General features: G+C 37.7%; 1 protein-coding gene across 1 annotated transcript in view; it reads right to left on the reverse strand.

Moving 5' to 3' along the window:
- The window catches only part of LOC127629092 (low-density lipoprotein receptor-related protein 1-like), a 184,203-nt gene that overhangs the window by 51,795 nt on the left and 105,052 nt on the right, over positions 1 to 27,356 (reverse strand). Inside the window, exons 15-30 of the mRNA XM_052106140.1 lie at positions 26,220 to 26,348; positions 25,939 to 26,079; positions 25,605 to 25,730; positions 25,035 to 25,151; positions 22,933 to 23,013; positions 22,675 to 22,842; positions 16,322 to 16,504; positions 15,740 to 15,937; positions 13,587 to 13,832; positions 10,427 to 10,624; positions 8,350 to 8,554; positions 8,090 to 8,254; positions 5,907 to 6,151; positions 5,139 to 5,270; positions 2,578 to 2,805; positions 2,222 to 2,396 (exon numbers count right to left, since the gene is read on the reverse strand). Of these exons, the coding sequence (XP_051962100.1) occupies positions 2,222 to 2,396; positions 2,578 to 2,805; positions 5,139 to 5,270; positions 5,907 to 6,151; positions 8,090 to 8,254; positions 8,350 to 8,554; positions 10,427 to 10,624; positions 13,587 to 13,832; positions 15,740 to 15,937; positions 16,322 to 16,504; positions 22,675 to 22,842; positions 22,933 to 23,013; positions 25,035 to 25,151; positions 25,605 to 25,730; positions 25,939 to 26,079; positions 26,220 to 26,348 (2,737 nt within the window). The remainder of the gene's footprint in view (positions 1 to 2,221; positions 2,397 to 2,577; positions 2,806 to 5,138; positions 5,271 to 5,906; positions 6,152 to 8,089; positions 8,255 to 8,349; positions 8,555 to 10,426; positions 10,625 to 13,586; positions 13,833 to 15,739; positions 15,938 to 16,321; positions 16,505 to 22,674; positions 22,843 to 22,932; positions 23,014 to 25,034; positions 25,152 to 25,604; positions 25,731 to 25,938; positions 26,080 to 26,219; positions 26,349 to 27,356) is intronic.

Raw genomic sequence — 27,356 nt, forward strand, 5'->3', positions numbered from 1 at the left:
AGCGAAGTGCTTCTTCGTTCTTCGCTCAGAGCCACAAAGAAGTCAAAACTGAGCATCAGCATACTGTTTGCGAACATTCAGACACTGACCATAACGCTGTGGGAGGCGTTTAGAAGAATATTTAAATATGAGGATGCTCAAGACTACATGAACATCAACTAATGTGACAATAAAATGTGTTATCAATGAGTTTTTCCTCATTCTATGAGTATAATACACATGAGATCAGTATCTCGATGAGTTAAACTAATATCTATGCAGCAGATAATGTGTAATTTTTCATGTTTGCATTCTGAATTCATGGCACAAATGTGCTAACATGCTATAAGTCGTCATAATATGCACCTTTTACCAGGGGCGTCGATCCGCAGGTAATGCTGGACCTGATAAACAGGGGCCCTCACTGGAGGGGGGCCCACGGAAAGACAAAGGTGAACCGTTTATTCTCTATGACCATGTGGGCACGGACCGCTATTACTGTTGCACAACATCTACATAGCTTGCTTCCACGAATGTTGACAGGAGAAACGTGGGAGAATAACAAAACAGATGACCTCCTTCAGCCAGGAGTGCTAAGGTTTCAGGCCAGGGAAGCAATCCGTTCATCAATGCGACCCTACAAACAGTCTTTATTACAGAGGCACCCAATTGCTACATCCAACAGAAATTGCTATAAATTATTCAAGACATTTGTGCTCATGGGAACACAAATTTCACTCATGAACTAAAAAGAAACCCTTATATTAACATAAAATTACATTATTAACATGAAATGGAACTTGAATCATAACTATAATCCACAATTACTTTTAAATGTTAATTAATATTAACATCTCCTAACAGTCCCCAAAACCTGCACAGACCTACCTAATTAATTATGTGACAGCCAATAGCAAGTGCCCAAGTTAAAACCACAACAGAGGTTACAATATTTTTTCCGTAAGGTTCAGTTTCACTTCCTGGACAGAAAACGTTTTTTATGTTTGTTTTGGTCACTGATTTGCAAGAAGAAAAATTAGCCAAATAATTCCTGTCACAGTGACAAAAAATACATTATACAATACACAAGAAACATGCTAAATTCAGTTGCATGGCTTGTAAGAATTTGTTTTTATAAATAAGTTAATAAATAAATTATAAATGTTATAATTAGCTTCATAATATTGTAAGTTTAGTTTGGACCATATCTAAATACCAGTTATCGAGTTTTGATTTGCTAATACTACCTAAGAGCAGAAAAGCCTCAGGATAGACTGAACAAACCAGCACTCCTCTCATTTTAGAGATCTTATGGTGACTGCCAATGCAAGGACTTGTAAATTATAAATGTATAATTAATTTTGTTTGTATGCATTTTTTTAAAACGTATTTATTGCTTGATTCAAATAATGTTTGTGTTTGAAAATATTTTTTTTTGTGTGAATTACCTATAAATAATATAGTATGGTTATATTATATAACATCCTCCATCTAAAACCATTTATACATAACCCTCACCACAAAAATTATTTAGGGGGCCCTAAAATAGTTCTGTGCCTGGGGCCCAACATTTGGCTACGCCCCTACCAAGTACACATTGTTCGTGTAACTTATAATGACAATGATACCACTGCAAATATGGGTGTATAAAAGTGGGTTAATGGGTAGAATATAAAAGAATGATGATTGGCATATTGTACTTTGGGCAGATGTGAGAAAAGCTTTTGCTGCATAAGGCAAATGTGTGAAGCAGCTTTTCAGTGCACTTAATAGTAGTAATTTGACTAATTCAACCAAAAAAATGTCATGACAGGTTCTTGTAAAATGTTTCTACGTGAATGATTGTACGGAGTAGTTTCATTTGCACCAGCTCCTTAATAACTCTGTGCCAGAGTGTTCCAGTGTGTTCATGTTGACTGATCAAAACTGACTGAATGGGAATTAGCTGTCGGTCTGAAAGCAGGTGGAGCTCCAGGTCACACCAACTGATGACGTGGACCAATGGCAGTAAGGTGTCTAGCAGCCGGTAAGGAGTTTTCCTTAAAGTTCACCTTTGTTTTTGCCAGATTTTTTTCTAAATTATGTCACACACATTACAACACATTTCGTAGAAAGTACACAGTGGCCTTTACTCTGACGTCGTTCATTTGCACAATCCGCTCTTCTCCAAGTCTCTACTGTGGCATCCCAATAGTAAAAAGGAACTAATGGAGGGAGATTGAGCAAAAATGTGTGTACTCACCCCAAGACAGGATGGAGCACCAAACTGTGCGGTTTGTCCAGTCCGTGGATTACAGCGTTCTTGAAGGATCCGTCCAGTCGTGCAACATTGATCTGCTTCTTATTGGCATCATAGCTGGTCCAGAAGAGGTTCCTGGAGACCCAGTCCACGGCCAGACCCTGTGCGTTAGGGAGGTCTAGAAAAGAATCGTAAACTGAATTGGAAACTGATGCCACAAATATGACAAAGAAAAAGTGTATGCACTATAACACGTAAACAAACAAGTAAATCTGTATTTTTCAATGCCATCTGCCTCTAACAAACTATGTACTAAATTAAAACAAAAGCTCTTGACTTTGTGTTCAAACAGTTCTCACCTGCAGACACAACAGTCTCCACACCAGTCCCATTGATGAAGGCTCTTTTGATCGTTTGAGTGCGGACGTCAGACCAGTAGATTCGGTGCTCCAGAGCATCGTAATCCACCACTGTTACATTGTCAATATCGGGTACGGTGAAAGAGATTATATAGTTGTAATAGGGATTATCAATGTCCACTCCTCTGATTTCAATCTGACGAGCATACAGCAGGAACTGGCGGTTCTCTGGATGAAAAAAAAGCAAAGGGGCAAATTTTAATGGTACAAACTATAACAATATTGTTCTAAATTAGTTTTTTACAATACTTAATGTGGAACACAAATCAATAGGCTTATACAGCAATTTCAGACTAAGGTCAATTGGCTATTGACACTATAAGATGTGCACATTTAGTGTTTTCCACTCTCTTGCATAGTGTGTGTTTTGTTTTATTTAAACTGCCGTTTCATTCAAGCTATTGCTATTTAATTCAGAATTTGTGCTGATTGCAGAGTCACAGATTTTTAGGGGAGCTGAAGCATAAGAGTGAGGATCAAAAACATGATTAAAAACATGAAATCACTAAATCCACTACATAAATGCATTTCAATAGAAACAGTAAAAACAGCCGTGCCACCCATTAAGTAGTAACTTTAGCTCTTCCAACCTCGAACGTTGATATACTAAACTCGGAGGCCAAGTTGTGCACCGATAGCATGCTAAACAGAGCCTACAGTCTTGTCTGAAATGTTAATCTCACTTTTCCAGAAGAAAATCCTGAACAGACAGAGAGTGGCTCCTGGCCAAACGTTTGTCACTGCATAATGTCAGTGTTAAAATATCAGTGAATTTACAGGTATTCTCTTGTATTCAATCTGTCATAATGAGACTCTTCTGCAGAATACTAAACACTGATTCTGTGTCAGGGCAGCAGGGTGCACTGTTACAGCCCACAAAAGGCTACTCACACACTCAAAGTCAGCTTTGAAAAACCTAACATGGAGGCTCTAGTGCCAAAGTGAAAGGAATTTAAAACAAAAAGTCTGATGCTGTGTCCCTGGGCCTCCTGTGTCCCAGTTCTTATACTATCCATCCTAAACATTATGCAACAAAAACAAATCTCAAAATCACGTTTTTCAACACTTTAGCTAATACAAATGTTGAGGAATATTGAAAGTGGGAGTGGGAATCACAAGGTAACAGTATCAATGTCTTGGTCATGATACGATATAATTGCGATTCTTTATGGTGTATTGCAATATTTTACTCACTATTTTTCCATTCTTCTTTATAGGACTTAAGAGAGCTGTTGCCAAATCACCAAATGCATTGTTAAAATAATATCAAATAGTGCCTAAAATAATCTTAATATAAACCATTTATTCGTGAACATTAACAATACTGACCCTCAAATAAGTCTTTTTAGAAAATATTATAATTTTTTTCCTCCCAACATTGTATGTTGACCTGGAATGTGGAATGGATTTTTTAGTGGCTCTCTTTTGTTTTCACTTTAGTCAGAGGATGTAACATTACTCACTCAATGTAAATACTGTAAAAATTATGAAAATCTGATTTATAATTTTAACATATTATTGTTGTTATAAACAAAATATAATAATAATAATAATAATAATTAAAATAATAATACTATTATAATCAAATTACACTTTAAAACCCTCTGGCTTATATTTTAGCGGAACACTGCAGGAAGAACTTCAAGTTTCTGTCTGTAGGCTAGTTTACAGTAGTATTAATGTGTTTCTTAATAGGTGAAATGCTCTTTCGGTGCCGTTCTCAATTTCATGTTTTAAACGAACCAAACTATCAAGCATCTACATCTGAGATGAGATCAGTGGAGCGCTCACATGTTTTGTGTGCTACATACACGTGTCAACAACAGAGCAGCGCTCATTCACTAAAGCGTACTGCGCATGCACACAGTATATTTACCTTTTAAATGCATCCGTTTGCGATTAAAACTATTGTATGGCTTCAGAAGACTTTGAATATAATGCAAGAGTCATATGGACTACTTTAAAGTTACTTTGATGCTTCTTTAATGTCATATTGGAGCTTAACTGAAACAACTATGACAAACAACAGCACACAATACCGGATCATTGGAAAACAGCGCTAATGTGCTAATGATCAAAAGAGTGATAACTTCCCTTCTGGGTATATGAACTGTCATGTCCAACATAAACAATGCCTTTTCTGGTTCTTTGAGACCTATTTGGGCATGAAAATGACAAACCAGAATGTTTGCAACTCTGGATTTGAAAGAGGAAGGCGGATTTTTAAAAGTCTCTGACGCATCCGTGCTGTCAACAAATGTTTTCGTGTTATGTGTGACATCAAAGGAATTCTGTTCTGTTCTGTTCCGTTCCGTCTCAACGGTAAAGCATAATGACTGCACCTTCTAAGGGACTGTTGTTGAAGTTGAAAAATGTAAATCATATTTTTGGTGCATGAATACCGATACAAAAACGTGAGGACAAATACTGCAATACAAAATATTTCCATATTTTCCTCCACCTCTAATTGAAATGTGCTGTATGCTTTTAAATGTATCTACCGTAGCAGGTGTGCTTGTCTGCTTTGAGCTTCATGAGATGTGGGCAGGCACAGGAAAAGGTCTGGTTGTAGTTGATGAGGCACAGGTGAGAGCACGGCCCATTTCCATCATTAGCTGCACATGGGTTGGGAGCTGAAGGGAAGGAAGTTTCACACAAAAATGAAAAAAGAAAAGAGAGGTTTGTATGAGTTTTAATGGGTTCAGATGCGGTGAAGATAGCTCAATCTGGGCTCAAATCTTCACAGGCCCTAAGTGTCTGCACTCTGAGTCTGAGATTTTAAGCGACAGGCTCTCTGAGGGTCAAGTCTGCTTCATCGACCCTGTGGCTTCTTAACATTAACACAACAGACTTTCCAAAATAGACAATAGACATAATCTGTGGCATAATGAAAGGGACTGAGAAAAACAAGCACATCTAAAAATTAAGATGCAGCAAATCTGAATAAAAAAAGCAATACAAATGGCAACAAGAATTGGAAGACATGCTTGTTTGTTTGTGGGAAGAAGAAAAAATGACACTGAGAAAAAACCTACCTAGCTTAAGGTATTTCTGTGCTTTTTAACATTTAAACTAAATCACTAAAAGCAACATAACATTGACAGCTTCTTTTTTCAGAGATGCACACAATATGATTTTTATTTCTTATAGAATATGATTTTTATTTCTTATAGAATATGATTTTTATTTCTTATAGAATAATGTTCATACAGTTTTCTCTTTTATGTTCTGTGGTTTGATTAGATGAATAATTGCATACTGGTTCTTACCCTGAGGTTGTCTAGATGGATGGAAGACTTGGAGATCAAATGGCTGAGTGTTTGTTCTCTGCACCACTGTGACATTGTGTCCCGTCCATTTGTTGGCCTTAGCCAGAGTGTTGGTACGCCAGTCCGTCCAGTAGACCTCTCCTCCGTACATGGTGACGGCAAAGGGGTGTGACAAGTATTCGTGACCCCGGAGCACCTCGATCAGGCCGGAACCATCGTAAGCAGCAGAGTAGATGGCATCAGATCTAAACATACATTTTTATTGTTAGAAATTGAAGGAGACTAACATTACAGTATGTACTTGAGATAAAGCATTTTCACACTAAGAACGAAAATTCTCTGCAAATATTTGCTAAATAAAAAAACTAAGGCTGTCGGTTTAACACATTAAGTTAGTGCGATTAATTATATAAAAACACGACGTGTTAAAAAATGTCCGCAAATAATCTCATCCTTAGACTGTAATAAGGAATGTGGGGGGCAGTAAGCGAAACTTCAGTTGTACAGGCAACATGCAGCTGTACAGAGATCAAACAACATTCAGGCTTGCTTTACACTAGAGACAGCACAAGAAGAGTATGCGTTTCTTGCATTCAAACATATGGGACAATCTGGACGGAGTGCAATTCCGAATGCATGGATCTAGACACGTGCTTTTCCAAGTTTTAAACTATGTTTAACTTGACACAGCGACCTACAAATGCTGTTATGACACTACGCAACCAAAGTCAAAGACGCATCAAAAAGCGCCCGTCTGATGCATGTGTACACTGACGCAGCCTTTGAAAAGCCTTAATGATAAATCTATCTCGGACAGACTGACAAATTTAATTGAAAAAATTATTGGTGTGTGGACTGTAAGGTGCACTCTGTAACATTTGCTTTTCTGTAATCTTGGACTTACACTGACACCTAGCGGCTTGGATGTAGCAACATTTAAAATCAATAGTTTTCAGTTTTAGATGCAATTTTAGAAATGTAATATTTACAGTCAGCCATGATTACTTTAATAAATTAGTGAAATTGTCAAATAACAGGACGGTTATGGAGATTAAGCAGGTAGTATTCGGTTGGTCATGTGATTCTAAAATGGCAGCCCCCATGTGCGGACCCTCTCTATGTAGAACAACACAGCTTTTATAAGGTTACTGATATGACTGTATAGTCTTCATTTTAATGTGAGTTGTCATGATTTCCTACATATTTTGCCAACTTAAAATTCATGTCTTTAGTGCACCTTTAATGATAGGCTTATGTTCAATAATATGGAATAATATTGCCTTCTAAAGCCACTATCTTATCAATGCTTTACTCGTCTGCCACAATAATTTAATGCTTTGTAATTATCTGAATATAGCACAAATCTAAATAATAATATAGATTTATCATTATTTAATTCTAATTATTTCATAATTATATATTACATCATGCTTTTTTTCCTTTCTCAGCAAATATACATGCGATAAATATGATTAAATCAATCGGCATTTCATGTAATTCTTTTCCCGCCACTGTTTTGCAAGCCATTCTTCATTTCCTGCTGTCCAGAGCATCTTTCGGGTTGACTCCAATGGCACTCATGTCATCTTGAATACAGTCCATCCAACGTTTCTCGGGACGGCCACAGGGACGCTGGGCAGCTAAATCTAACCACACTGCCATTTTTGCCACAAGCACTTACTCGCTTCGTATGGCATGCCCATACGTCCGAAGGCACATCACTCACGCATCTTGTCCTGGATCGGGGTGACACCTATCACCTTCCGTACATCAGTGTTGGCCACACAATCCATTCTCGTAAGCCCTAGTGCCCATCGAAGCATTTGCATCTCCATTGCATTTAATGCTGCCTCATGCTTCATATCATGTCATTCATTTGATTTAATCAATTGACAGAAAAGAAAAAAATTTAAATGCATCACAAGGTATTTTGCCAAATGACTTTAAACATCAAAAGGAAGAAGAATTTATTTTGTGCCGGGCCATAACAAACACTGCTGCTATTGTGAAATTAGTCTGAAGCTGTTTGAAAAGTCTCTAGTAGTGTTAGACTTTCTTCTAGATTGTTTTTGTTCAGTATGGTGAATTTTTAATTCGTCCTCAGTGTGAAAATCTTTCTCTTTTTCCGATTATTTTTTTCTCTTTTTCACATCGCTTTTGTGTGTTATAGTCTGCTTGTATACCTGGCATCAATCCATAGAATGCGACGCTCCAAGTAGTCCACAGTGAGACCGTTAGGCCAGCCGCCATTCCCCGTCTCTCGGTGTATGGTCCGACGGCCCTCCCCACTCATAGAGGCAGCCTCTATCCTGGGTGAGCTGGCATCCCAGTCTGTCCAGAACAGAATACTGGGACAAACGATAAATGTTTATAACTTTTAACATCATAATCTTGGCCTTTGGGGTCACTGTAAAATAAGAGCACAAAGTTAAATGTTTTTTACCCATCTCTTGGGTCAAGCGCAATGGCGCGTGGATGCTCCACCTCTCCAGCCAGCAGTGTCGTACGCATGGTTCCATCCAGCTTGGCCACCTCAATCTGATCCAGGTTGCTCTCCACCCAGTAGATGTTTCCTGCAATCCAGTCTACAGCCAGTCCCTCCGGAGTAGCCAAACCATATTGAATCACCACCTCAAAACTGGTCAGAGCTAAAACAGAGAAACATGGACAATTTTTGGGCCTAGAAATTAAGAAAAGGTCAGATTTCGTAGCGCCATTGAAACACATAAGGTGCTCTTTGGTATATTCCCAAATGCTGAAATAACATGGATTATCAGGTTTTGCACAATCCATGTGGAGTCCATCCCAAATCGAGTTTATGCTGACATTAAATCAAAATCTAAAAATTCTTATATTAAATTTGAAAAATGCAAAGTAGAAGCATATTGTGGTCTCAGACCACAATATATCGGCTAATAAATCATTTGATTGTTTCCAGCCTAAAAGCTGTATAAACCAATGCTGCAATAAATATCCACCACTCTGAGTTACAGCCATGTTGATGAAAATAAACCATTCACAATCTTAGAAATCCTTCTTCTGATCTCTGAAAGAGACTCATAGCAGTTAGTGCTGCTTCTACACAGCAGTAATTAAAGGGCCAGATCACCTCTTTGTTGAGCTGGAGACAGAGTGGCCTCTCCAGTGGGTGTTGAGAAAAAACACTTTGTTATTTTGCTTCAGTGCTGGCAGCTACGCTGTTCATATTTTACTCTGTCAAAGAGGCAGCAGCAGGGATCTGAAACTTGGACACTATAATTTCTCTGGAGAGAATTCTTCAGAGAGGGAGGTATGGAGTGTGTGTGTGTGTGTGTGTGTGTGTGTGTGTGTGTGTGATTAGAAGCAACATGGTGCTTTCGACACTACTTTGCCTGTAATCATGCAAATTAGCAGTGAGACAAATGGTAGAAACAGAGGCTTCCAAATGTATTTTTTGATCACTCACTCACTCACTCACTCACTCACTCACTCACTCACTCACTCACTCACTGGTACAGCTATCATTATGAGGACTCTCATAGACATAATGATTTTTATACTGTACGAACTTATAGATTCTATCTCCTAACGCTAGCCCTAAACCTAACCCTCACAAAAAACATTCTGCATTTTTACATTTTTAAGCGATTTGAATTATGGGAACACTAGAAATGTCCTCATAAACCACATTTATAGCATAAAACCCTTGTAATTACCAGTTTGTAACCTAAAAACAGTCCTCGTAAACCACTTAAACCTGCCCACAGACACACACACACACACGCACTGGTTTTGTGGACCAAACATGCTTGTAATGATTTAGGTCTAGTTTGGTATGCTGAACAGAAGAATGTGGGGGAAAAACAAAGACATCAAAGTAAAAGAACTCTTTAAAAAATTTTAAAAGTTTAAAAAAGCTATTTAAGTGCCCTTTTCCCCAAAGCTGTTATTAACTTAACTAATAAAGTTGCTAAACTAAAAAATATAATCCAGTGCATTAAAAAGGCCTTTACTTCAAAGGAATATTCTGGGCTAAATACAACTTAATCTCTTTATACAGCATCTGTGGCCTGCCATTTCCTGTTTGACTCATTCCTCAGTTTGAAACAATTTTTTACAAAAAGAATATTTACAGTAAACCTACAGTGAAAATCCGTGGGGGCATCTATACATGTGCTTAAACATTATAAATATACAATTATCACAGCGTTTTGAAAGTTGAAGTCACACTAATTTGAAAGCTACAATACTTAAAAAATACACTTGTTAGCATGAGAAAGTGTGATATGTTCATCCACTAAATATATTGTAAATGTTTTAACAAGCTTCACAGTTGTATTTTTAAACTTCTGGTGTATTTACCCACTTCCTTAGGCTTCTAAGTGCATCAAACTTGGGAAAGAGTAAATGACAGCATGCCACAATTGTTGTCTATAGAGTTTAAGTCGTATTTAACCCAGAATATTTCTTTAAATTACACATTTTAATGATATTAACCATATCCATAGGAACAGCCACTCCTGTAAGAGACATTCCCTCACCTCCGTTTTCAGACAGCTTTCCGCGATAGATCTTGTCCTCGACCACATCAGTCCAGTAGAGGGAGCTCTGGTTGAGGTGGAAATCCAGGGCAATGGTGTTACGCAAGCCAGGCACCAGCACACTGAATTCACCCTTGTACAAATCAATCCGGCGGATCTCATGCCGGTTTGAGAAGATGATGAAGGGCTTGAATGGATCTAAACAGCATGAACATGTAACATTAGGAAAACTCACAACCGTGCAACTCTATTCCCAAAGACCAGTCTGAGTCTTGACTGATTGTTTAGATAGGCTTTGTACGGAGTGTTTAAAGTGGTAAAGTGGAGTACTAACTCTGTTCCAAAATATACAGTTTATAAAACAGATAATACTAAAAGGATACGTTGACCCAAAAATTAAAATGATCTCAACATTTACTCACCCTCATGCCATCCCAGAAGTGTATTAAATTGTTTCTTCGGCAGAACACATACACACACATATTTTAGGTCCATTCAATGCAAGTGAATGGTGGCCAGAAATGTTTAGCTCCATAAAGCACATAAAGGCAGCATAAAATAATCCAGTGGTTAAATCCATTTTCAGAAGCGATATAATAGATGTGGGTGAGAAACAGATCAATATTAAGAACGTTTTTACTACAAATGTCCACTTTCACATTCTTCTTGTTTTTGGCGATTTGCATTCTTCATGTATATAGCCACTTACTGGGCAGGGAGGAGAATTTATAGTAAAAAAAAAAAAAAAAAAAAAACAATATTGATCTGTTTCTCAACCAAACCCATCATATCACTTCTAAAGACATGGATTTAACAACTGCAATATGGAGTCATACGGATAATTTTTATGCAGCCGTTATGTACTTTTTGGAGCTTCAAAGTTCTGGCAACCATTCACTTACATTGTATGGACCTATAGAACTGAGATATACTTCTAAATATCTTAATTTGTGTTCTGCAGATGACAGTAAGTCATACACATCTGGGATGGCATAAGGGTAACATAAGAGTAACAAGAGTAAATAATGAGAGAATATACATTATTGGGTGAACTATTCCTTTAAGCCTTTGAAGTAACCCAGTTTAGCAAGCAAGTACAATCTTTTAACACGGATGCAAGTAAACTCTGCTAATTTACCGTGCACTTAAAATTAAAAAAAAAATTACCCATGAACCATCATTATGTTCAAGCCCCTCAGGAATTGTTGTTAAAATATGTGTACTAAGGTTAACTATCAGTGACTACCTCACAGAACAATACATATTGCAATATAACAACATGACAATATGTAACAACTCAAAAATGGCAAAAATGGATTCAAAACAATCATGATTGGATATAAATATGCATATAAATATATACAAAATATTGATACAAATTCCTAATGTATTGATGCAATACCATAAGAAAAATAATCAATATATGGATACAATTTAATTAACATAAAACCAGTACTTTAACCCCGTAAAGCCTGACATATCAAATATTTTTTACATTAAACTGTTTTTAGTACCATTAGACAAAATATAAAATTAAATCATATACATACATATATATATATATAAGTTTTTTTTTAATGTATCATATTTGATACATTATGCTTTAAATGTCATTATCCTCCTGATGCCCAGCAATTAATTTTTGTATAGGACCATTTTTATTGAAGATTTTCTTAGCCCATACATGCTACAGTGTTAAATCTTGGGGTATTATCAAACGACTCCTTGGGCTTTTCAGAGATTCAATAATAATACAATATTGTTTTCAATAAACAATTTTTATCATATCTATTTTATGCACCAAACACTATATTGACATTTAAAAAGGGGAAATTGTAAAACTTTCTTCCCGGGGTCTCAGGAACTTATAAGATGACATCATCATAGATTGTAATATAAAATAATGAGATCTTTATAATGACAAAGCAGGCTACATGTATGAAAATGCACAGAAATATTAGTTCACACTTTAAAAGTATATGTCAGAATTTTCAAACTTTTTAATTTCTTTTTATCGGGGGCATGAATGGAATGTAATGGTGATTGAGAGATATACAGTACCTTAAAAGCCATTTTGTATCACTTTGAAAAATGTAAAATTCAACTGGCTTTTTCAATAAAATAATATAAAAGATTTTAACCAAACATAAGTTACTTATATTAAGCAAATACTTATTTTAAAATATCAGTAACAATATAATCATTACTGTTACTTTTGCCTTATTAAATTAGGTTGTCATTAATCCCAACATAAGTGTAATTTATTTAGCAAAAGTCTGACACATTTTAAATAATTGATATAAACATTGAAACTACTTTTTTCACAAATAACCACTATAAACATTAAACATTTGAAACTTGCATACCAAAACATTTTTGGCTTTTCAAGTTGAACAGAGAGTGAGACAGGAGCCGTCAAACGTTGTGTATCATATGTGATACATACAACATTATATAGGGTTAAGCTGATTTGACAACCGCATCTTCTAAATTACTGCTTACCAATGCCAAATGATTTCAAACTGCCATATTGTAATAGAGTACATCTCACCAATCGTCATGACAGTTTCTTTCAGTCATGTCAAGAGGCTAAGCAAAACAACTGAAATATCATTAATGTATACAGTACTGTGCAAAAGCAAGCATTAAAAAGATTTTTCTTAAAATGGTTCTTTAATATATTCTACTTTTAATGTATTCCCTTTGCAAATAGTATTGAACAGAAGAATAATAAGCAGCCCTTCAACAGAAAGTATGGCCCCCCACAGAGCCCGAATCTCAACATCATCGAGTCAGTGTGGGATTACATGAAGGGAAAGAAACAATCGAGACAGCCTAAATAGATAGAAGAACTGTGGCAGGTTCTCCAATAAGCTTAAAACACCCTATCTTCCAAAAATTAGTTGGAACTTCCAAAAAGTTTCCAGGGGTAACTAGCAGAATTGGTGCTGTTTTAAAGATAAAGGTGGTTACACCGAATATTGATTTAGCTTTTTTATGTTTACTGGACTTTGTATGACATTAAGTGATAACTGAAAACTATTTATGCCATTATTTTTTGAAGACATTCTCCCTGTGCAACATTTTTCCCAAGTGCCTAAAACGTTTGGGCTGTATATTTTTTCTTCTCTCCTCCATCCTGTTGCTCCCTATTGCTCACCAGTGCTCTTGCAGCTATCGCCGTCTGGTCCCAGTGCCCAGCCATCATAGCATGCACACTTTACAGTGGCCTTCTCCTGCACACAGCGCTGGCTGCACTTCAGATGTTTGGCACAGAAGCTCTGAATCTGGCAGGTCTTGTTGTCGGTGCCCAGCTCCATGCCAGCTGGACAGGAACACAGGATGCCCTCACCAGGAGCAATGGTACAGTTATGGCTGCAGCCTCCATTATCCACAGTGCAAAGGTCTAGGAGCATGGAGGAGAGAAAGAGAAAGAGAAGGGGGTAGAGCAAGAGGAAAAGAATGAAAAAAAAAGTGTTGTCAGTAACTGTCATAAAAATGATGAGTTGCAGAGTATGTGCTAATTTCATTTTATTTCAAGCCTGACAATCCTCTGTCATATGTTAATCAGATACACAAGTAGAGTTGGCATGCTCCGCATGAGCTGCAAAAGATTTAAAGGAATAAATCACCCAACAATGAAAATTCTGTTATTATTTACTTGCTGTCCCAAATCCATGTTTCTTTTCTTCTTTTTTGGTGGAACACAAAGAAATAAAACAAGAAACTGAAATTTAAGCTATTAATCATTGATAATGTTACAAGCTATTGTATAACTTCAGAATACTTGGTATTTTGCTCACCAATAGTATGGAATTGTAGCTGGTCATTATGAGATATGGTTGTATACAAAAAGAATACTCAGAATTTGTTTTGTTTTTTGAGTTAACAATACTTTTAAAGGTGCAGTCAGTAACTTTTGGTTCGAATCATCTTGGACTTACAGTCTCAAAAAGTGGAGTGGATGCAGCATCATTCAAAACCAATTGACCTGTTTCAGAGACATCACTTTTTCAACGCAGCCACCATATTTGTGACCATCAGCGGGAGGAAACAATAGCAGTGAATGGAAAAACACCCGTGAAACAATAACAATAAAAAAATTATTTTGATCCATGCCAAGTCCCAGGAAAAGTTCATACAGGTCTGAAGACAGCACAAACATAGCCAAATTGGACTTTCGCTGACATTGAAATATACTTTATCCACCGTACGCCGATTCATCTGCGTACGCCGGTGAGTCTGATGTGTGATAGATGAGTACATACATCCACTGGTACATCAATGTAAACAACTCTCATTCAAAAGTTACAAATATTTTGTGTTGTCAGGTCTGATTTGGTCACAATTTTACAAAACGTCTGGATAGCTCAGCGAGTATTGACACTGACTACCACCCCTGGAGTCACGAGTTCCAATCCAGGGCGTGCTAAGTGACACCAGCCAGGTCTCCTAAGCAACCAAATTGGCCCGGTTGCTAGGGAGGGTAAAGTCACATTGGGAAACCTCCTTGTGGTCGTGATTATTGGTTCTCGCTGTCAATGGGGCACGTGGTAAGTTGTGCGGGGACCGCAGAGAGTAGCATGAGCCTCCACATGCTCTGAGTCTCCACAGTGTCATGCACAGCGAGTCACATGATAAAATGCACAGATTGATGGTCTCAGAAATGGAGGCAACTGAGACTTGTCCTCCACCACCCGGATTGAGGTGAATAACCGTGCCACCACGAGGACCTACTAAGTAGTGGGAATTGGGCATTCCAAATTGGGGAGAAAAGGGGATAAAAATTATTATAAAAAAACCGGTCGGTGATGATCCTGTCCATATGAATGTAAGAACCGCTTCAACTCCTGAACAAGGCTTTTGTCACATCCCAAATTGCAGCACATTGAAGGTAATGTATATGGAACTTTGGTCACAAACATAGCGGCGTGTACATACAGTGACGTCACATGAAAAAGGTCAAAAGTTTTCAGTTACAGAAGCCAATATAGAAATTCACTATTCACAATCAGTCATGATTAATTTAATCCAAGAGTGAAAGTGTCCAATAACAAGACGGTTACTGAGATTAAGCGAGTAGTATTCAGCTGGTCATGTGACCCTAAACTGGCAGCCTTCATGTTGAATAAAACAGCTTTTATAATGTTATTGATATGATCAGAATCCTCAACTCAACGAGTGGTCATGATTTTACACAAAGTATGTTTCAAAATTACAATTCATTTCATTGAGTAACACTTTTTTAATAGGGAAATAATCACTGAGTGCACCTTTAATGCGAGTTTTATTGCTTTTATGTGTGTGCCTTACTGCAGAGTTTCTCATCCGATCCATCAGGGCAGTCGTCCTTGCCATCACACAGTTTCTCAGCAGGCAGACATATGGAGTCATTGCTGGCACAAACGTGGTGGGAGAGCTTGCACACAAGAGCCTCACAGTTATCTTCATCAGAGTTATCTTCACAATCGCTGTCCCCGTCACACACCCAGGCCTTACTGATACACCGTGCTAAAAACACACATACAAAATATTTAAGGTAATGAGACCAATTCGGTCCAAAATATAAGTGTGTCCAAACTTTTGGCTGGTAAATGTGTGCACAAAACAAAATATGACCCTGTAATGACTCAACTGTATGAGATCTTGACGGACATATTATGACATCAACTAATATGTTGTGATTGAGACATTTTGACTTGTATCCTGAGGGAGCTTCAATTTATGCATGACATCATATGACAAGACACCCAAGGGAAGTTCATTATTCAACTGTCAAAATCACTTACAATATCATCGAGAGTTTATTAAAAAGTGCTGTCCTGAATTTACAACTCGCCATCTCAGTTACAGATGCTGACACATGAGCCAAAACGTTAAAGAATGTGTACTAACCCGAGTCCCTGCAGGCGAACTTGACGGCCGGGTCACACATGTGCGTGACTCCTTCGCAGTTCTTCTCGTCACTGAGGTCCATGCAGTCCGTGTCCCCGTCACAACGCCACCTCATGGGAATGCACAAGCCATCCATTCGGCACTGAAACTCATCCGTATGGCAACCACCGGGAGGTCGTGTGGCTACAGAGAAAGACAGAAGTGGAATGTGCAATTAATATGCAGCCTTGTTAAAATGGAATATTGTTGGTAAAGTAAAAAAAAAAAAGAAAGTAACTCTATTTGCTAGCACAAGTAAATGCATTAGGTTTCATAATTGGACCCAAATTATTAGGTTATTATTAGGCAACTTAAAAAATTAGCCCTTCCCAGACTTCCTAGGTTGCCTATTAAAGCCTGTAGACTGATTTTCATGCGAAGGGAGTGGGTTGGTCTTTCAAAGGATGTGACGTTTATGCGAGCTCCCGAGAGCCTTGCCTCAGACAGTAATAGATTCTCTTCCACTATTCAACAGCGACAACAAACTGCAACAGTAGGTAACGTTATCTTAGAGATGGAATCCAGCAAACATCCAGCTCCCAGCACAACACCGACTACTACACAATCTCAGAGTAAGCCAAAAAAAAAAAAAAAAAAAAAAGTTAATGTATCTACTGAATCCCATCTGGCCAAGAGGGAACGTGATCGTGAATGACCGAAAACTAGAGTGAACATCGGCAGGGCATTTGATTCCTGGAGGGACCTTCGTTCGGTTTTGGGGATCAAAACTGACCCTGAATTGCCGTTCTTCTTATTGGACAGGTAAGCTTACATAAATGCAACGCATGTTGAAATATAGTGTCAATAGGATTGATCTGTGTAATTTTAGCTAAACTACAATAACACATGAAATAGATGCTAGACAATGTTCAAGATAATGCAAAAAGACTCATTCATTAGTGTAACATAACTTGGTTATACAGAAAATATATATATTCTATTATTATAAAACAATAGCTCATCGATATATCAAAATGACAGTTGTGATGGAATCGCATCAATACTGAATTGTGTCAACATATTTATGATGTACAGTCCATTTTATAAATAGCTACTGTCATCATCAACCACATTTAGCTAACAGCTATTGATAAAGCTGGCTAGCTAGCTAATGCCGACAAAGGCTATTGTATAAATGCAGTCAATGTATCATGCAAAGAAAAGTGATTACTTCAACTACAGTCTCGCATAGTCAGACCTACAGTATATCCACACTTTGCTTTAGACCTTTTCCAGTGTGGTCAAATATAATATACAGTCTCAAAGTATGTAGTAAAACAATCATAACCATGTAATTTTAATTATGCTACCTCAACTGTCAGCATGATGCTGGTGAATTACGTTGTCCCTTTGTATGTTACATCATTGTTTTGGTCTATGCTTGCTCGCTCGCATCCATATGGAGTCCAAGTACGAGAGTGAGCACCAAGTAGCTGGCTGCAGTTCCCTTAACGGCCATAGGTGTCATTAATAACAAGGGTTTCTGAATCTTACATACTGCACCATTTGATATGACCATAGGATTTTGTGAGACTATGGTGGGTGGACCTCAGGCCCTCTAGGGAAGATTATTTTGTACATTTTAAAGTTCAATGCATCAATCTGGTGCACTTTGAGGGCAAATGTAATCAGATTACGCTACTTGTTACTTCATGGAAAAAGTTATGGCATTACTTATTATTTCAAGTTTGATTCTGTTACATTCCTACTAATAATTTCATAGAAAGGTTTTGTTTTTTTTCGCTTAAAATAAAGATATTTTCTGTATTTCCTCCTTGTCCATTATCAGACCAAAGCCAGCCAGATCCACATATTTCTCCCTTAAAATTACTTCCTAGCTTGCACACGCCATTTAGCTGTTGAATAAAAATGCAAACAAATGCACATATATATTTTAAAGTATTCCATGTAAATAACATTAATTTAGAAACATGTGTAACCCAAGTAACGTGTGACATAATTAGAAGTCAGTAATTTGAACTGTAATCTGTCTATAAGAATGTAATATGTATTGTTATGATTTCCGTTACACAAATTTTTGTCTAAAAAACAAACAAACAGTAATTACAACGGCAATAAGATTATAGTAACTAATTACTTTATACGAGTCAACAAGAACACGCACACAAAAGGTCCTGACGTCAAGAATCAGTTCCCAGGGATGGAGACCGTAACCAGTGTGAGAAACTACCACAATGGACTTTCATCCAAAGTAAACTTTCTCATGAACGGCAGCCCAGGGCTGGCACTGTGACGCCCATCATTAGGGATTGACATAAAGGCTGTGACTCATGGCAAAGGTTCGAGTCTGGCAGAGTCTGGCAAATAGGGAGGGGACAAACCAGACCATATGTGTAAACAAAGAGAAGTGTGTCCTAGAACAGAGGATCTCCTGGGGTGAACTGAGCCTGATGACATCAGAAGCCTAATGATGCCAGAGCTGCATGAATTCATGGTCTCACACACATACACATACACTCTCCAAACTGAAGTTGTCAAGACTTTTCAAATACCAGCATGTCAGTTTTCAATACCAGTGAAATGTCATGGTCCTCTAAACAATTTCATACATGCTATTGAATTCACATCTTTATTTTGAAACATTAATATTAACAAATTAAATTAAAACAAAGCATGTGGTTATTATTCTAAAACATTCAGAAAAGGAAAGGAATCAAATATAAAATAGAAGTGCTTTTATCACACTACATAAATAGAAGTAGGCAATACATGGGCTTTACCAATTAATTAGTGTCGATAGTTGCTTTTTGGAACAATATGTAAAAATCTATACCGATAGATTTTTATGTTTTTTTTTGTTCCTCAATGTTCCTCTGTGGCTAGAGCTGGAGTATTCTACAGTTAGAACGGCTTGGTTCTACAGTATAGCAGTGGCCTCTAGAATTTTATTAAAAACAACCACTTACACCTTGTGGGGATTTGCTATATATAAATCTTTCACCATTGACAATATTCATCTTTATTATTATCCTCACTTCAGTGCATATTTTAATATCTTGATTAGATAAGCAAGTGTTCTAAATTGAAGTATGCAAAGAAAACATTTGACTATTTGGAAATGTAGTTTCTGAATAATAATAAACCTTACTCATCATTAAACCTCATCTGACAAAAAATATATTATACACACATATATATTAGTGATGTCAGCATTAATGCATGCTTTTACACATTAAAATATGTAACGTGTTAAAATTCCAGCCGATTTGACATTAGACTGACATTTTATCCAGCTCTGTGTGAGTTCTGAACACTAGTTAGAGGGCGATGTGTCCAGCGGGGACATTATACTAGTATACACACTTCAAACAAACACACAAAAGTGAGTTTGTGCTGGAGAAAGGACCTCTTATAAAACAAATGCTGGTGGGAATTATGACAAATTTAAGTTCTTCTCGTCTTGGGGCCTAGGTAGCTCAGCGAGTATTGACACCGACTACCACCCCTGGAGTCGCGAGTTTGAATCCAGGGTGTTCTGAGTGACACCAGCCAGGTCTCCCAAGCAACCAAATTGGCCCGGTTGCTAGGGAGTGTAGAGTCACATGGGGTAACCTCCTCGTGGTCACAATTAAGGGTTTTCGCTCTCAATAGGGCATGTGGTTAGTTGTGCGTGGTTCGCGGGGAGTAGCATGAGTCTCTACATGCGGAGTCTCAGCGGTGTCATGCATAACAAGCCAAGTGATAAGATGCATGGATTGACTGTCTCAGAGGCGGAGGCAACTGAGACTTGTCCTCCGCCACCCAGAATGAGGTGAGTAACCACGCCACAGCATGGACATACACGAGGTAAGTCAGCATTTTACCACATAGGCATGTGAATTCTAACAAGTCTGCAGAGAAGCTTGTTCTCCTGTGGAGGGTCGGTTGACGTTCAGCTCATATTTAACAATTTCAACTTTGTACACATTGTCGCAGAGCTTCTGAAGTGTCAGCTATTGATTACCAGACAATTCGAATTAATTATATTTCCATCGGCAGTGGCAGTGCTAAAAGCAGAACAAGACGAGCTTTTCATAAGGAGTTCAACGCGGCGCTTGCTGCCCTGAAACAAATCATGTGCATTTCATATTCAAAATGAAAAAAGACAGCCTGATGAGGATAAATATTGTGGAGGATAAGGGTTTAAGAGCTTTAATGCGCATTGCAATGAATAGTAGTTCTCTCAATCAGTCAAAATCCCACAAAATAAATGTTTAATGTTACATGAATTGGTGCTATTTTAGTAAATATCTGTCTTTGTATTGTGGAGTTTGGAAAATGTTAATAAAGCATTATTGTTACATATTGTTTTTGTTCTATTTTGTTATTCTTTCCAAAGAAAGAAAGAAATGCATTTTGACTGGAAATATGTATATAATGTCAAATTGCAGCTCTTTTAAAATCTGAGATTAATCGTGATTAACGATGAAATCATGAGGTTACACGAGATAAAAAATAATAATTATCTACTGACAGCTCTAATATATATACACACACACACACACACATATATATACACATATACATTACACACCACATTAGTTATCGGTATTGGCAAAATCAGTGGTCGACACCTATTCAAAACACTGCAAACTTTAAACATAAGATATTAACACGTGCATTTTTTTGACTATCAACATCTATCACAGTACACAGTTATGGGCAAAAACCTTCAAATTAATTGTTGATGTCTAAACCGGTTAAATGCTGCTAATGAACATTCTGTCTGGCAAACAAAAAACAAAACAACTTGTATTTACAGTTTATAGACTGGTTCAGCTGCATGACTTGCTGTTCAACTTGATGGAAAAAAAAAAAGCAGAGGCGCCATCTTTCTGAAATTTTCATAATGGCAAACACAAATATTTTCATAATGGCTGGTTTAACTTTTTAAAATTGTCTTGAGACTGCGTTCTATATCATTCCACTGCAGTGTGCTTACGTTTGAACGTAGGGTCCTATAAGGCCGGGTACTCTCATTTGGGCTCTGGCTTGGTTCTGCTGCATTGAGTCTGAGTCTAGTACACATGCCAAGGGGATTAGAGAGGCAGAGGCAGGGCAGAGGCAGGGCAGAGCCCCCCCCAACCCCAAAAAAAAAATATAATGTAACCCTCTCTTCCTGTAGCACAAGAGATTGGCTAAGCACTGACCAATTACCAAATATTAGAAAGAAGCCATGTGGAGAAGAAAATATAAACAGACAGATAGAAAGGAGAAATATGAAGATACTCATGTGGCTCATGCATCAAGCATCCCGGCACATCTGTGCTTGTGTAATCCCTACAGATGGCAGCTCTCACAGCAGTCATTAACACACTGGTCTCCTAAGGGACTCTTGCTCCCTGATCTCCAATGATTCCAATCATATTATTCAAGCACTTGTGGTTTACGTTTCACCAAAGACCTCAAAAATGAAAGGATGACAGCCTAGTTTGTGAAATTGTGAATTACTCCAGTTAATGAAGAGATCAGTTGTAGTGTTCTTTGTGGTTTTTCTCAATATCTAGAGGCACTTCAGAAATCCCACAACAAACGTACAGTGGGGTCAAAAAGTCAGACTTCTTGCAAAAATGCTTACATTTGGCACTTTTACAATTATTAAAATTATATTATCAAATCTTTGAGTGAAAAGTTCAAAATAATTGCATTTTAAAATGTCTTTGTATTTGGTATGTCTCCATACACTCAAGTTTGTGCAAAAAGTGATGATCCATGTTATCTCAGCATGATTTGAGAGTTTCCCAAAAGCGTCATGTGTGCTTCAATGGAAGCAAGGAAAACTGACTATATAATAGTTCATGTTAACATGTTCAATGTCATAAAGGTACTGTACTTATTTGATTAGGGATAGGGTTAGGAATAACCCTATAAGAAATAGTGCTGAATCTTCAATAATTCTTAATCATTTTTATCTCATAACGTTTCTTTTTTTACATGTTTCAATATCTAATACTTTGTTTATTCCCAGGTTTGTAAGATTTTAAATCCAACATTTTCAAAGTAGACTCTTTTGGACCATACTACATCTTGAGAGGACACGCCGGCCAGTTACAATGAGCTTTTTGAAGAAGAACTAATAAGTGAACTTGTTTTTCTGTGGTTGTTCGCTTTTCCTCTGAGTCTAAGTGGGGGGTTTTGACTCGACTATGCAGCAAAGTGGAACAGACCTTTAATACAAATAGCCAAATATTTGGCTAAATCAAGACAGAGCCCTCTGCCGTCAAGGTAATTTCCAGACTCACTATGGCTGCTTCAGATTAAGCTCAAAACAAGATTATGTTTCTGTATTCAAAAAGACACTTGATCAAACTAACCTTGGTTGGTGCAATTGGCATGAGTTTCATCGCTGTAATCTCCACAATCGTTGTCTCCGTCGCAAGTCCAGTACTCTGGAATACAGCGACCGCTGTTGCATTTAAACTGCACGCTTGAGCACGAGTGACTGCAGCCGGCCTCATCACTGTTATCCCCACAGTCATTATCTGAAGACACAAAGACATGGTGCTGGAGGTTATCGGACAGCAGTGCACAAGTGTGCATGTGCTTATTTTAGGGAGGTATTAGAATCTTACCATTGTCGCAGCGCCAGTTGACATTGATGCAGCGCCCATTGGCACAGGTGAACTGAGTGAGTGGGAAACAGGTGGGATATGCTAGAGAAAAAAGTACGAGAGAGAGAGAGAGAGAGAGAGAGAGAGAGAGAGAGTCAATTTTACATTACAAAGATGTACATCCACAGATTACCTTTCTTTTAAGTTTTCACTATTATTAATACATTGTTTTAAATGGTACTTTGGTGTGAAATACATAAACTGGCGACCAAAAGTTTGGAATAATGTACAGATTTTGCTCTTATGGAAGGAAATTGGTACTTTTATTCACCACAGTGGGATCAAAAAATCCTCCACGTGCAGCAATGACAGCTTTGAAGATTCTTGGCATTCTAGCTGTCAGTTTGTCCTGAAATTTCACCCCACGCGTCCTGTAGCACTTGCCATAGATGTGGCTGTCTTGTCAGGCACTTTACAGTCTAGCTGAGCAAGTTTCTAGAGAAAGCGGTTTCATTTTTTTGCCATTTTTGACCTAATATCGACCTTAAGACATGCCAGTCTATTGCATACTGTGGCAACTCAAACACAAAGACAATGTTAAGCTTAAAATAGCTTTCAACTGTGCTTGATATAATGGCAAGTGATATTCTAGTACCAAATTAGCAATTTAGCATGATAACTCAAGGATAAGGTGTTGGAGTGATGGCTGCTGGAAATGCAGCATGTCTAGATTTGATCAAAAAGGACTTTTTTCAAATGGTGGTGGTGCTGTTTTTTTACATCAGTAATGTCCGGACTACTTTTTGATCAGTTGAATGCCACTTTAGTGATTTAAGGTACCGAATTTCCTTCTGAAACAGCAAAATCTGTTAATTACTCGAAACTTTTGGCCGCCAATGTATTAAATATGCAAATGTTCTGTTTTCTCTGTATTATGTTTAATAGTTTTAGATGGATTACGTCACACCGCAGTCAATTGTCATTTTCCATGAAGTATTTCATGTCAACTACGCATGAGCACAGAATGACATGTCAAGAAAATGTTATGCTCTGATACTTGAAAAATGGACAAAACGTTTTATAAAAATTTTATTTTTAATACTAAATTAATTTGAAATGGATACATTTTGTAGACAAACATCTCGGCTAACGAACCATGTAAGGGAACACGTTTATATATAAATGCTTTTTTCCTGAAATGTACATTTATTCACCTAATAACTTCAATCTTATTGTAATTTGTGTCCGCTCTGTCAGACACACTAAAAAACATGCTGTTTTAATTTTATCCATCCAACAAGAGTGAAAAGTCTTAAATTATCTAGTGTTCAGTAAAGGAGTTAAGTGATAAAATACATTCTTATTTCGGTTAATTCTGAGTTCACAAAATTAAATATTTTTCCATCTTAACCATGTGTTGTACACTGGAACCATTAAGTTTTATTTCCACCTCAGTTAAAGCTGCCTCTATATCCTAAACTAAATTGCCAAAATTATTCCACAATTCTAAAAGAAATGATCATAATGGGAATGACGGAGTTGAAATGTTGAAGCTGTGACCATAGAGACTTAAACATCGTTTACCAGACCACATGTCCTACTGTTGCATCCACCATGAGCAGGAAGTGGGAAAGGGGTCATCAGAGTTATAGCTTACCATGACATTGTCTGCTTTATCCATGATCTTTTATTTTATTTTATTCCCTTATCTCCCAATTTGGAATGCCCAATTCCCACTACTTAGAAGGTCCTTGTGGTGGTGTGGTTATTCACCTCAATCTGGGTGGCAGAGGACAAGTCTCAGTTGCTTCTGCTTCTGAATCCGTGTATCTTATCACGTGGCTCGCTGTGCATGACACCTCGGAGACTCACGGCATGTGGAGGCTCATGCTAACTTACCACGTGCCCCACTGAGAGTGAGAACCCCTAATCGTGACCACGAGGAGGTTACCCCATGTGACTCTACCCTCCCTAGCAACCGGGCCAATTTGGTTGCTCAGGAGACCTGGCTGAAGTCACTCAGCACACCCTGGATTCGAACTTGCGACTCCAGGGGTGGTAGTCAGCGTCAAGACTCGATTTTTTTCATTTATAAAAAAAGTAAAAGGCTAAAATCTAAATACCACAAGATGCTGGTTCATCTGAACGGTCTCCACAATCATCATCCAAGTCACACGTCCAGGAGACAGGGATACAGCGGCCGCTGGCACATGGGTACTGGTTTGGAGGACACGTGCGTGCTGGGAGAGAGAGACAGTAAAGCAAATATAAACACTTTTAACTTACAAAGTGCATTAAGACTGCTATATGTAAGGGATTGCTTTTGTATTTTGTAATTATTTTCCATTTTTACATCATCGACCCATAACAGTGCCTGACTGGTCAATTAACAGAAGTGGTCATTTTGTTTAATGACGGTCTTATTTATGGATGGAGCACATTTTCAGTTGTCAAATTTTTTTTTATATACATTTTGAGTAAATATTGTGTAAAATGTGTATTTATTTATATTCAGGATTTGTTTTATTCAGGACTTATTTTCTATCATTAAATTGTATTATGTATATATCGACCATCAGCCACCCAGTTCTCTAGATAGCAGCTACTGAAAAACCTGTATCAGTCGACCACTAGTTTTGAGAATAATATTAACATGTATTTCTTCATTGTTTATCGCACAGATTTGTCAATACCCAAGCAGGTGCTGTTCGATTCATCTTCATCATTGCCACAGTCATTGTCTCCATCACACAGCCAGCGCAGAGGGATACAGCGGTTATTCTGGCACTTGAAGCGGTCTGCGGGACAGGTGTGCTGGTCTGGAACAGATAAACAAGACCTTTAATCTCACAGCCATAACAGCAGTACAATTTTACCACAGCCTCATTCCAGCAGTTTTAATTTCCTGGATAAGAAATTAAATCAACAGTAATTTATAATAAAAAAAGTATAATCATTCTGTAACCATAACGATTACATTGATGTTGCTGTTATTTGAGAAATCTAAAACAAAAGAACGATACTAACGGCACAACTCAGGGGCCTCGTCACTGTTGTCCAGACAATCGTTGTCCCCGTCACATTTCCAGCGGTCTTGAATACAGCGATTATTCTTACAGGCAAATTCTCCAGGCTGGCACTGAGGAGGAGGGACGTACGAAGGATTGGCTGGAGACAGAGAGAAAGCACAAGAATATTGTCAAAGTGAAACATCTCTGATATTGACATGCCATGGCATATTACTTGGACTATTCACAGTAACATAAGATACTTCAGAGTGCTTAAAGCACAGTGTAGTCCAAACCCACCTTTACAGGTTTTGTTGTCAGTGTCTAGTATCTGGTCATCTGCACAGGCACAGGATCGCCCGGTGGGTGTGAGCAGACACAAACTGCTGCAGCCCCCATTATTGGCACGGCACACATTGGAGCCTGTGACTACAAACATAACAGAAATATCCCTAGCAGATCCCATTAAAAGACACAATAAAACCCCCCAAATCTTTGATCTCATTAATTAGTTACCACTTTAATTCTATAAACCGTTGAAACTTGCTAACATAAAACAAGATAATTAAGTCTCAGTCATTGAGTGATTAAAAAAGCAACAGCTTCAAAACATCAAACAGTTTACTACTACAGGGGTGCTCTTTACGTCGATCGCAAGACAACCACCGGTCGATCTCATTAACAGGTTAAATGGTAAAGGGAGTTGAGAGAGAAACTGCTCAATCTACTGTCTAATCTACTGATTAGTTATGGCTATGATTAAAGATTTGGGCTATAGTTTCTCAGACCAATCAGGTAGCAATTTACTGATATCACTGAATCGCCCAATCAGGTATCGCTTTCCTAGTGAATATAAATGTCATCACACATTTCAGAAACTCGGCCCCTGCGCACTCTGACAGACGGCTTTTTTGTGCGCGCATGTGTGTTGTGACAGTGCTTACAATAACACGGAACGGTGAAATATATTTCAAAATGCCTGTCTTGGCAAGGCATTGATAGAAACATTGTCAGTTAAGTCTGAAGCATCAAAACCTGGACAAAAAAAGCAGATTCGTATTAAAATATCAGATCTCTGTATTAGGATTTGTAAATGCAGCCTGATAGACCTGCCGATGTCCATGTCCATGTCAATGCTCACTTGAATACTTGATACTACTGTCAGAAATTGTAAGCACTGTTTTCTTAATTTGTTTCTTTGATCTTATTTTATTACTGACTGTGTCCTTGTCTTGAATAATTACTTGAGATCTAGAAACAATGTTGACAACAATCAATTAACAAATAAGTTCGTATTAGTTTTTGCATCGAGAATCATAAAAATTCACTGGTATTGGTTCAGACAACTGAAATTTTGGTATCGTGACAACACAATGTTTATTAAAATTGTGCATGGTGGGTCTTACTGTATTAGCATTTTGAAAAAGTAGATCTCAT

The sequence above is a fragment of the Xyrauchen texanus genome, chromosome 35 (assembly GCF_025860055.1).
Source record: "Xyrauchen texanus isolate HMW12.3.18 chromosome 35, RBS_HiC_50CHRs, whole genome shotgun sequence".
NCBI lineage: Eukaryota > Metazoa > Chordata > Actinopteri > Cypriniformes > Catostomidae > Xyrauchen > Xyrauchen texanus.